General features: G+C 40.6%; 1 protein-coding gene across 2 annotated transcripts in view; it reads left to right on the top strand.

The window, feature by feature from the left end:
- Nucleotides 1-9607: 9607 nt before the first annotated feature.
- The window catches only part of TJP2 (tight junction protein 2), a 99695-nt gene continuing 97745 nt past the window's right edge, over nucleotides 9608-11557 (top strand). Inside the window, exon 1 of one of the 2 annotated variants that reach the window (XM_036261389.1) lies at nucleotides 9608-9761. In XM_036261389.1, coding sequence (XP_036117282.1) covers nucleotides 9646-9761 — 116 coding nt within the window. In that variant the 5' untranslated portion in view covers nucleotides 9608-9645. The remainder of the gene's footprint in view (nucleotides 9762-11557) is intronic. The other variant, XM_036261388.1, reaches the window with a different exon arrangement.

Here is an 11557-nt window from a genome sequence, read left to right as displayed (position 1 = left end):
ACAATACTTTTCTCTTTTCCTGAGATGCCTCAGATCCTTTTATCAGCCTAAGCAACGTCCACGTGTATTATTGAAACCTAACTCAAGTGCCTTCTCTGCGAAGGATTTTCCAAACTCAGATCTTTGGACAGAATTGTCCTCTCTCCTTTGTCACATTCCTCTTCCATGGTCACTCACATCTCTGTGCTGGGTTGCAGTTAGTTGCCACTCCATTAGACTGGGTGATTCCCTTGGGCAGAGAAGGTTTGGTATTATTTGTGTGTACAATGTCAATCAGAGTGTTTGCTAGGGAGGAGCTCAGTGGTTGTCCAAGGAGAGAATGAAGGAATGATCATTAGGTTGGACTAGAAAACTCAATAGGAAACGGATTCAATGTCAGCAAAATAGGTCTCTGCCTTCAGAACAGAGCTTACAGTCTAGAGGGGGAGATAGGTGGTAAACAGGTAAACACAAATATATAATTAGATACTGAGAAGTGACTCAAGGAAAACAGTCTGGTCCGGCAGCAGGTGCAAGGGGAGCTGGAACAGGGAGAAATGGGAGGTGCAAGTGTTGATGCCCTTGTCTGTGTGTGATTATCTTCTGGAGGCTGGAAGGTCTATTCGGGCAGGGAGATACACCAGGAATCCTCCAGGTGGGGCTAGAAAGGTGGATCCAAGGTTACCAGTGCCTCAGGGCAAGAACCACAAGGAGGTCTAAGTGGACACCTGGGAGTTTAAAGTGGTCCACTTGGGAGCATGGAAAACTGAGCTTTGCATATATTCATTAAATTAGATTTCCCACAACCTTAACAAGTAGGTGCTATTATTATCCCCTGTTTACAGATGAGGAAACTGAGGCCCTGGAGAGACTAAAAGACTTGCCCAGGTCACTTAGCTAAGTGGGAAGCTGGGATTCAAGTGCAGGCAGTCTGGTTCCTAGTGCAGGATCTTAGCCTACTCCTTGCTAACTCTTTCTTTCTTTCTTTTTTTGTTTTTTATCCTCACCTGAGGATATTTTCCCATTTTTTTGTACAGATAGAGTGGGAGGGAGAGAGAGGAAGAGGGAGAGAGAGAGAGAGAGAGAGAGAGAAACATCGATGTGAAAGGGACACATCGAGTGGCTGCCACCCGCACGACCAACCAGGGCCGGGGACAAATTGCAACCGAGGTACGTGCCCTTAGTGGGAACTGAACCCGGGTCTCTCTGGACCACAGGCTGACGCTCTAATCGCTGAGCCAAAGTGTCCAGGGCGACTCTTCTTTTTAAATATGTTTTTATTGATTTCAGAGAGAGGAAAGGAGAGGGAGAGAGAGATGGAAACATTGACCGGCTGCCTCCTGCACTCCCCATATTGGGATTGAGTCAGCACCCTAGGTATGTGCCCTGACTGGGAATCAAACCGGCAACCTCCTGGTACATGGGTGAGCCATACTGCCAGGCCTGCCTTGCTCTCTTAATTATGAAATAAACCCTAATATTATTTATTATATGCTGGTTCCTGAGCAAGGAGAGACACCAGAGATACAATGATACATATGGTCTGGCCAGTTTGGCTCAGTGATTGAGCATCTATTCATACACCAAGAGGTCACTGGTTCGATTCCAGGTCAGGACGCATGCCCAGGTTGTGGGCCCGATACCCAGTGTGGGGCATGCAGGAGGCGGCCAATCGATGTTCTCTCTCATCCATGTTTCTGTCTCTCCTTCTCCCTTCCTCTTTCTCTAAAATCAGTAAAGAAAAAAAAAATAAATAAAACCCTTAAAGAAAACAAAAGATACACAGGACATTGTAAATACCATGTAGGTCATCTTAGAATACTGAGCGAGACAGACCTATAAAAACAGAATTTTTTGAAGTCAGTTAAACCTTATTGAGACTAACAAGAAACTTTCTTTTCATTGTACCACTGGCAGAGGGAAGTGTTTTGCTATTTCAAATGTGTCTGGTGGCTAAACTGCTCACGAAATATATTGTTTAAGGGATGGTGGGTTGACTCATTAAGTTAAAATTCACTGTTTATTTTTATAAGAGTTTATAATAGGAAGAGAATAACTAAATGATGGTAACAGGTATCTTAAATATAAAATACTATCAAGATGTAATTTGAGAAAAAAATAGAACCATTTATATAAAAAAAATATTTGTTTACACTGAAAATAAATAAAAATAATTCAGAAATGTTTTATAGAAAAATGTACAATGAAATGGCTTAAAAACCCGTGGCATTTCCAGAACTTGCCCATCAGGGTCAAGTGGAAGTTCAGGGACTCCAGGAGGTAACGCACTGTCATTTTCTGGAGGGAGGTGTCCAGGGAATAACGCAGCCCATTGGTGGGAAGTTGGCTGGTGATGGTGGTGGTAGGGCCTCCTGCAGAAAGAGTTTCTTGCTACAAATTCCACATTTGGAACCACCGAAAACAGCAGATTTGGGGACGAGAAGGAGAAGGAAGAGGAAAGCCTGTAGCCGGGAGGAGGTCGTCTGAGGGAGCCATACGAGACTGTCCCGTCTCAGAAGAGGCAGCACCCCCTCCCCAGGGATGAGGGAGCAAATGCTCTGCCTGGATCAGGTGCGCGAGGCCCGCTCTGGAAGCACTGAAACAGTAGCTCGAATCTCGGCTCTGCCGCTTAGGAGCCCACGATCTAGGGCAGGTTGCTCAACTCTGAGCCTTGGTTTTCTCCTTGTAAAAAGGGGTCATCAATTCTGCCTTCTCGCTGAATTGGCGTGGCTCAAGTTCCATTGCTCTTTTGGTGATTCTTTGTCTCAGGCCTGCACCCTGCATTCTTGAACCGGGAAAGTTTTGTCCAGCCTCTCACGCTCTGAACCAATGATCATGAGCTCTTTTTACAAGGGACAGAATCTGGCTTTGAGAAGAAGAGTGCGTCTTTCCAGCTTTTCTCCGAGGTCTTTGTATCTCCTTCTGTAGATCTCCAGATCCTCACAGCCACCGCTCATCTTGTTTTGTTTTGTTTTTTAAATTGAATTCTTCAATTACCGTTGACAGTCAGTGTTATTTTATATTAGTTTCAGGTGTGCAGCATAGTGGTTAGACAATTATATAATTTACAAAGTGATCCCCCCAATAATTTTAGTACCCACCTGGAACCACATGTAGTTATTATAATATTATTGACTATATTCCCTATGCTGCAGGTTACATCCCCTGACTATTCTGTAACTACCAATTTGTACTTCTTCATGCTTTTACCTTTTTCACCCAGTCCCCCACACCTCTTCCCATCTGGCAACCCTCAGTTTGTTTTCTGTATTTATGAGTCTGTTTCTGTTTCGTTTGTTTATTCTCTTCTCCAGATTCCACATATAAGTGAAATCATATGGTATTTATCTTTCTCTGACTGATTTATTTCCCTTAGCATAACACCCTCTAGGTCCATCCATGTTGGAAATGGCAAGGTTCCTTTTTTTATGGCTAAATCATATTCCGTTGTATATATGTGCCACTTCTTTATCCATTTATCTATTGATGGACACTTAGATTGTTTCCATATGTTGGCTGTTGTAAACAACACTGCAATAAATGTAGAGGAGCATATATTCTTTTGGATTAGCGTTTTGGGTTTCTTTGGCTATATACCCAGTGGTGGATTTGCTGGATCATAAAGCAGTTCCATTTTTAATGTTTCAAAGAACCTCGATTCTGTTTTCCACAGTGGTCGCAACCAGTCTGCATTCCCACCAACAGTGCTGGAGGGTTCCCTCTCCTCTACATCCTCGCCAACCTTGTCGTTTGTGGGTTTATTGATGGTACCCGTTCTGACAGGTGTGAGGTGATATTGCATTGTGGTTTGCATTTCTCCGATGATTAATGATGTTGAGCATCTTTTCGTAAGTCTACTGGCCATTTTTTTTTTTTTTTTATCCTCACCCGAGGACATTTTTCCATTTTTTACTCAGATAGAGAGGGAAGGAGAGAGAGGAAGAGAGAGAAACATTGAAAGGGACACATCGAGTGGCCGCCACCCACACGAACCAACCAGGGCCGGGGACAAACTGCAGCCAAGGTACATGCCCTTAGCGGGAACCGAACCCGGGTCTCTGCGGACCGCAGGCCGACGCTCTAACCGCTGAGCCAAACCGGCCAGGGCAAGTCTACTGGCCATTTTTATGTCCTCTTTGGAGAAGTGTCTATTCAGGTCCTTTGTCCATTTTTTTAAAATTGGATTTTTTTTGGTGTTAAGTTATACGAGTTCTTTATAAATCTTGGATATTAACTCCTTGTCAGGTATATCACTGGCAAATATGTTCTCATTCAGTGGGTTGTCTTTTCATTTTTTGATGGTTTCCTTTGCTGTGCAAAACTTTTTTAGTTTGATGCAGTCCCATCTGTTTATTTTTTCTTTTATTTCCCTTGCCCAAGGAGATATATCAGAAAAAATAATACCAAGAGAAATTTTGAGATTTTACTGCCTGTGTTTTCTTCTAGGAGTTTTATGGTTCTGAGTCTTATGTTGAAGTCTTTAATAGATTTTGAGTTTATTTTTGTATATGGTATAAGAAGGTGGTCTAGTTTTATTTTTATACATGTATCTGTTCAATTTTCCCCAAAGCATTTATTGAATAGACTTTCTTTACCCCATTGTATATTCTTGCCTCCTTTGCCAAATATTAATTGACCATATTTCTGGGTTCTCTACTCTGTTCCATTGATCTATATGTCTGTTTTTATGCCAGTACCACGCTGTTTTGTTTTCTATGATCTTGTAGTATAGCTTGATATGAGGTGGTGTGGTGCCTCCAACTTTGTTCTTTCTCAAGGTTGCTGTGGCTATTGGGGTCTTTTGTGGTTCCATATAAAGTTTTGGATTATTTGTTCTAGTTTTGTGAAATATGCCATCGGTATTTTGTTAGGAATTGTATTGAATCTATAGATTGCTTTGGGTAGTATGGGCATTTTAACAATATTAATTTTTCCTATCCATGAGTACAGTATATGCTTTCATTTATTGGTATTTTCTTCAATATCTTTCTTCAGTGTCTTATAATTTTCCAAGTACAGGTCTTTTACTTCCTTTGTTAAATTTATTCCTAGGTTGTTGTTTTTCTATGGAATTGTAAATATGATTGTTTTCTTAATTTCCCTTTCTGATGGTTCATTATTGTATAAAAAGCAACTGATTTCTGAATATTTATTTTGTATTCTGCTACTTTACTCAATTTATTTATCAATTCCAGTAGTCTTTTGGTGGAATCTTTAGGGTTCTCTATATACAGTATCATATCATCTGCAAATGACAGTTTTACTTCTTCCTTTCCAATTTAGATACCTTTTATTTCTTTTTATTTTCTGATTGCTGTGGCTAGAACTTCCATTACTATGTTGAATAAGAGTGGTGAAAGTGACATCCCTGATCTTAAGGGAAATGTTTTTAGTTTTTCCCCATTGAGTATGACATTAGCTGTGGGTTTGTCATATATGGTCTTTATAATTTTAAGATATGTTCCCTCTATTCCTATGTTGCTGAGAGTTTTTATCATAAGTGGGTGCTAGATTTTGTCAAATTCTTTTCTGCATTACTTGATATGATCATATGATTTTTATCCTTCATTTTGTTTATGTGTTGTATCACGTTTATTGATTTGCGAATATTGTACCGACCTTGAATCCCCATAATTAATCCCACTTGATCATGGTGTATGATCTTTTTTTTTTAATCCTTGGGTAAAGTTTTTTTTTAGAGAGAAAAGGAGAAAGAGAAAGAGAGAGAGAGAAATATCCGTATGAGAAACATCGATCGATTTCCTTCCATAATGCCTCAACCATTGATGCATATACATCATCTCATTTATTATTAAAACCACCACTGAGATGTGGTCTTATTTCAGTCGTACAGAGGATGAAATAGGTTGAGAAGGGTCAAGTAACTTGTTCAAGGTCACATGGTGTTAAACAGCAATGGTGGAATTTGAATCAAGCCTTCCCCATGTCACGCATGGAGTTGGGACGGCTGCGCACCGCCAAAACGGTGAGAGTGGCGTGGAGGTCGCATGCCAGGAGCACTAGGGGGAGGACACAAGAAACAGGAAAAGGCCCGAGGCGGCGGCTGCTGGTTGCTGGGCAGTGGCTTGTTTCAGATAGCTACTGGGCTGGGTGCGAGGACAGGATTGGAATGTGAGGTTTGGTGACGTCTGAATCTGGTAATAGTTTAAACCCAGTAGTGAGTACGTTCTGAGGATAACTGAAGAGAAGGGGCCAGTTTGGGCTTGAATCCAGGAGAGCCGCAGTTGATCTTCCTGAACTCTTTAATAATTCTTTTATGTCACGTAGACAGTGTTCTGGTGGGTCACTTGAGTAGCAAGTATGTAAATATATGTTATCTATGAAAATAGTAAGCCAGAGAATAAAATGACTTGCATAAAGCCATCTGGTTTATTTGTAGTAGAGCTTAAATAATAAAAAAGAGAAATAGTTCCTTCCCCTACTCTCCTACTTTTAGTAAGGCTTTTCCAGCTCCCTGGAGCAGACCACACCCTGTAAAATAGCCTGTTTGTGGCATTAGTTCATTTCCATTTTTATACTTCTAAAGCACAGGAGCAGTTAAAATACCAGTGAAGAAGGATGCCCATTGTTTTCCTCCAGCAGAAACAGAGTAGAAATAATCAGTTCAAAAGGACTGTCAGTCTGGTCTGTGAATCTTTATGTTCAACTTTAATCATTCAGAAACAGATCTTGAGCATCTTGACATAAAGGACATTTTGGATCATGTAAAAAAATATAGGGAAGTGATTTTTAATCAGAGAGTTGCATTTGCAAAGAATTTCTAGAACTCAGGTAATTAACCAAATTAATGCATATTTCTAAAGAATTTCTAGAATTATAAAGAAAATGCCATATAATTACATATCTGGATGGAGAATTTTGACTAGATTTCACGCCCCCCTCACCCCCTGTGTTATTGTCTTTATGTACTATTATGAAGGAGTTCATACAAAAATGACAATTTTAAAACATGAATAAATAAATAAATTAGAAAACTGAACAATCTCATTTATGGGAGAAAAGCAGATTCTTTCTAATGATTTGCTAAGGCAGAATTCTTTTCCTAATGAAAGACCCAATTTTAATTTGTGTATGAGCTCATCATAGATAAGAGTCACTTTGTAAGAGTTGTGTGTTAAATGCATAAAACATTCCTGTAGAAAATGGAACATTGAAACAAGCCATTTACAAAGTATTGTGTTGCTTTCACTGTAGTAAAACAGCTTCCAACGGGTAACAAGTTTAACCGGATATTTTTTTTAGCTCAGGCTTCGTTTCTTATTTGAGAGGGTTGTGTAGTAATTTTTATCACGCGTCACTAGAAATACAATTTGTTAGAACAAAGCCTGTTGTGTAAGTATAATCACATCTTCCTGCGCGATTGAATGAGGGCTGCATCGGAGCCTCTTTTCAGCCCAGGCAGCTGAAGCCAGCCAAGTTCAGCCTATAAAAGAATTCCTGAGACTAACTGGTACTAATTGTTTGCAGAACAACCAGTGGAAATGATATTCATGAATACTATGGAAATAAAATTTTCCAAATCCAAATGGTTTATCCTTTGTTTTCACCACTTTATTGTGGTCAGATTATTTGTACAACCAGGCCCAGTGAAGTGGGCGCTCTTAATCTTTTATTGTTGTTGGAAGATAACTTAGCATTCATCTGTCCCGGCCTCTCGTCTTATAAATGGTGAAAATTGATGCTTAGGGAGCAGTTGAAGGGTTATTTAAATTACTGACCTTTAAACATTTTTTTTTTAATTTGAGAGAGAGAGAGAGAGGAATGGGGAGTGAGAGAGAAAGAGTGTGTGTGTGTGTGAGAGAGAGAGAGAGAGAGAGAGAGAGAGAGAGAGAGATTGATTTGTTGTTCTACTTATTTATACATACATTGGTTGATTCTTGTATGTGCCCTGACCGGGGATGGAACCCACAAACTTGGCGTATTGGGATAACGCTCTAACCAACTGAGCCACCTGGCCAGGCCCTTTCATCTTTTTGCTCACACATTCCCATCTGAACCCTACCATGTATATGAGTATATTAATTTATAAATGATACACTTTAATGTAATTAAAACATATTAGTTTTCAAAGTACATATGAACACTTGAAAACATAAATAAACTGAAATTTTAATGGATGAGAGAAAACAAGGAAATAAATGGTTTAATATTTTCTTTCCACACCCCAAAGATTGTTCGTGTGTGTATCCCACTTTGGAGACCACTTATTCAAGTTAAGAGAAATAAATAGAAAATGAAAAGAAACTTGCAGTTGAGAATAGAGAGAATCTGTAGAAGACGATTCAAGATTTTGGGGGTGGGAAGGGGTCTGGGACACTTATTCACCGTGAGTATCTAATTTAATCAAAATTACTACATAATGACTTCCTTTTCTATTTTAGTCCTCTTTATAGATGAGTTTATTTAGACAAGGAGCAGCACAACTCCCATGGCATATTAAATAGGAAAAGGAGAGCTTGAAGAAGTTGGTCAGAGAGGTGTAAAAGTCAGAACTTCAGAATGACAGAAATGGCAACTAAAACTAAACGTCACAAATGCCAGTTTATTAGCTTTAATAAAAGTGTACCTGGGACCTCCAAGGATGACACTGGCCTTTAGTTATAGCTGGATCCAGAAACTCAGTGTTGTCACATTTTCATTGGTTCTGTTTTTTTCAACTACGAGTGATGAGCCCTTTCTACATGAGGGGGAATATGACTGCCAACAGCCCTAACTTCCTGTCAGGCCTGGTTAGCAACGTCAATGAGAGGGCATTTCTCTCTGAATGTCATGTTTTCATCCCAGGGAAGACTGGTCGACCCAGTCTAGGTCATGTGTACCATGACCCATTAGGTGGGCCTCTATGATGAACAATCCAACTTTACCATGGAAGGCCGGCCAGGAAGGTCCTCAAAGCTGAGGGGAGAGGCTAACAAAAAAGGGGGCGGGGGTAGTTTCAGAACATCCCCAAACAATGTATTTTCATGAGGGGAGAGCTCACCCATGTTGGGTTGTAGAGGTATTTAACAAAATATATTTAAAACAGAAAACAATCCAAAACAGAAATGATTCTCAGTGACTTAATCTTTGCCATTTGACTCAAGCAAAGAGTGTGCAGCGTTGAGAAATGCATTGCTGTAAAACCACCACTGCCCCCCTTCATTGGTCAGAGTGCAGCCTGTCAGAGGTCTCTGTACAAGGAGCAAATCTGCTTCTGATTTCAGTTCACCCAGGGGGTGCAGGCTTTTTGGACCAATTATTACCAGACCCTGAGATAAGTCACCTCCTGCACCATTAGCACTGGAAGGATTATCAGCCTCAAAGATTTATATGCGGATTAATTGGGGAGTGTACCGTCGATAGCTGTGTTTAGAACCACGGTCCTCCAGTAAATCATTTTCATTAGTGCTTTACTCAAAATTCTGGAGCCTTATATAATACTGACGTTGCAGGGAAATCTGAGTGAGCCTTTTTGTTATTTATCAGTGGCTTGGCCTCAGCCTGGCCCCCACCCCTACCCCCCACCTAGAGTTTAATAGTTCTGGCTGGGGATCACAGAGCATCTGAAAACACAGCGGCTCCCTGCTCCCAGTATTGCAGATTACTTCAGTTGCTTCAGCTGAACAGTGACCAAGATTTGCAAGACCTTGTAGTGACAGAGACAAGATGAGGTACAAAAAATACATGGCTATTCTGGAAGCAGCAGTTGGCATCACTCCTCTTAACAAAAGAGAGCTTCTCCCTGAGAGCAGAAGACACGTGAACCTTTGGCAGCACCCTGGGTAAGCAGAGGAGGCCAGACGCTTGGTGGGTGTGTGGGGGCCTCGCTGGAGAAAAGGGTCATCTCTGTCGTGAGGGCAGTAAGTGGGGTTCTTCACTGCCACCTTGGTGGGTATGGCCTTTCCATATGGATTTAAAAATAGTAATGAAAGTAATGGTGATAATACTCTAGAAAATCCCTGGTGTAACAGCCAAGAAGATGAAGAAGGTGAAGTCCAGAGCAGATTTTTACATCTAGATATTTTACTTTTTTTATTTTGAAATGTTCCCCATGGTCTAGCAATGTAGCAATTCTTAAAGCGGAAGTGAATGTGCCTTATTTTTCCTACAGTGTGAGCATTTCTCTGATTGAAGAGTGTGTGTAGACCGTTTCAGGGAGATGCTTTTCTTGGAACAGCGGTTTTTATTTCACATCTTTTTCTGAAGCCCCACTGATTTTACCCCACTGAAGAAGGGTTTAGACGTTCTTTTCTGATGTTCTTGCTGAAGTACCTCTCTGTGCCTTTTACACATTGAGGAGAAGCTTCGTTTAAGGTGTCTGTGAGGTGGTGTTTTTAGAGACTAAATTTAATTTTCAAAACTGAATGGGCCACACATTGGCAATCACCCAAGGATCAACGCAAGGAATCTGTAACTAATAATATTTCTCTTTATAAAGGAGAAAGTCACTACCTTTAAAAAACATCATATAAACAATTTACATTTATATGGAAGATTTAGAAAATACAGAAAAATAAAGGGGAAAATTACATGTAGTCCCACCTCCCTAAGATAATTACTATAATTATTTAGGTTCTCAACTGGGGGGTGGAAGAGAGGCATGGTGGTGATGGAGGGATTTGCCCCCCAGGGGACATTTGGCAATATCTAGGCACATTTTTGTTACAACTCAGGGGGTTTGGGGGGGAGTTGCTACTGGTATGTAGTTCATAGAGGCCAGAGATCTTAACATGGTCAGTCCCCCACAACAAATAATTATCCAGCCCAAAATGTCAGTTGTGCTGCTGTTGAGATATGTGATTTAGGTAGATTTTCTTCCCATCTGTCAAAGGTAGTTTTTATTAGAAATAAATGATATCTTTCTCTCATTTTAAGGATGCTTTAGAATGGAATCCTGAGACAGCATTATTATTAATGATCACCATTGGTATTATCATGTTGCTGTTCTCTTATAAAGCAAAAGGAGTGTTTGTATGTGTTGAGGGGACAAGGGGGATATGGTGACTCTAGGAGGGTCCATGTGGGTCAATGGTCTTCACTGGGGGCTGTGGAAAACATGTTGTGATGGTCAGATTGTGAGTCTTCAAGTGGCCCCTAGACATTGGACATACTGTAACCCTGGGCCTTTGCCGTAGGCGATAGGCGATTAGAGCTGGAAGAATGTTCTATCAGGGATGTAGAAAGGTTCGTGGGGCATACTGGAGCCAGTGATGTGCAGGCTGCTTAGACTGTCAAGTTGGGGAGGACCCTGAAGCCAAGTCTGGGCTTAGCAGGAAAGAATGTCTCAATTGATGAGGGATCTTTGTTCTGGATGTATAATTGGAGAATCGAACAACTGCAACATGCAGCCTCTATATTTATCATTCCTTAGTCTTCCTTTAGCCTTCAAATTTTACAGGTGTGAAACTCAGCCTCATCTGAGTCCTGATCCAGGGCATGGCCTTCAGACAGTAACTGGATGCTGTTGGTTTCTGGCTCAGGGTCATTCATTAAGGGATTCACCCTAAACCAACTCACATGATTCAGATGTGTGAATTAATTGCTAAAGTATTCATTTCTTTTTAAAAAATATGTTTAT

This window comes from Molossus molossus, unplaced genomic scaffold, assembly GCF_014108415.1.
Source record: "Molossus molossus isolate mMolMol1 unplaced genomic scaffold, mMolMol1.p scaffold_m16_p_14, whole genome shotgun sequence".
Lineage (NCBI taxonomy): Eukaryota > Metazoa > Chordata > Mammalia > Chiroptera > Molossidae > Molossus > Molossus molossus.
This window is presented reverse-complemented; position numbering and strand designations above follow the sequence as displayed.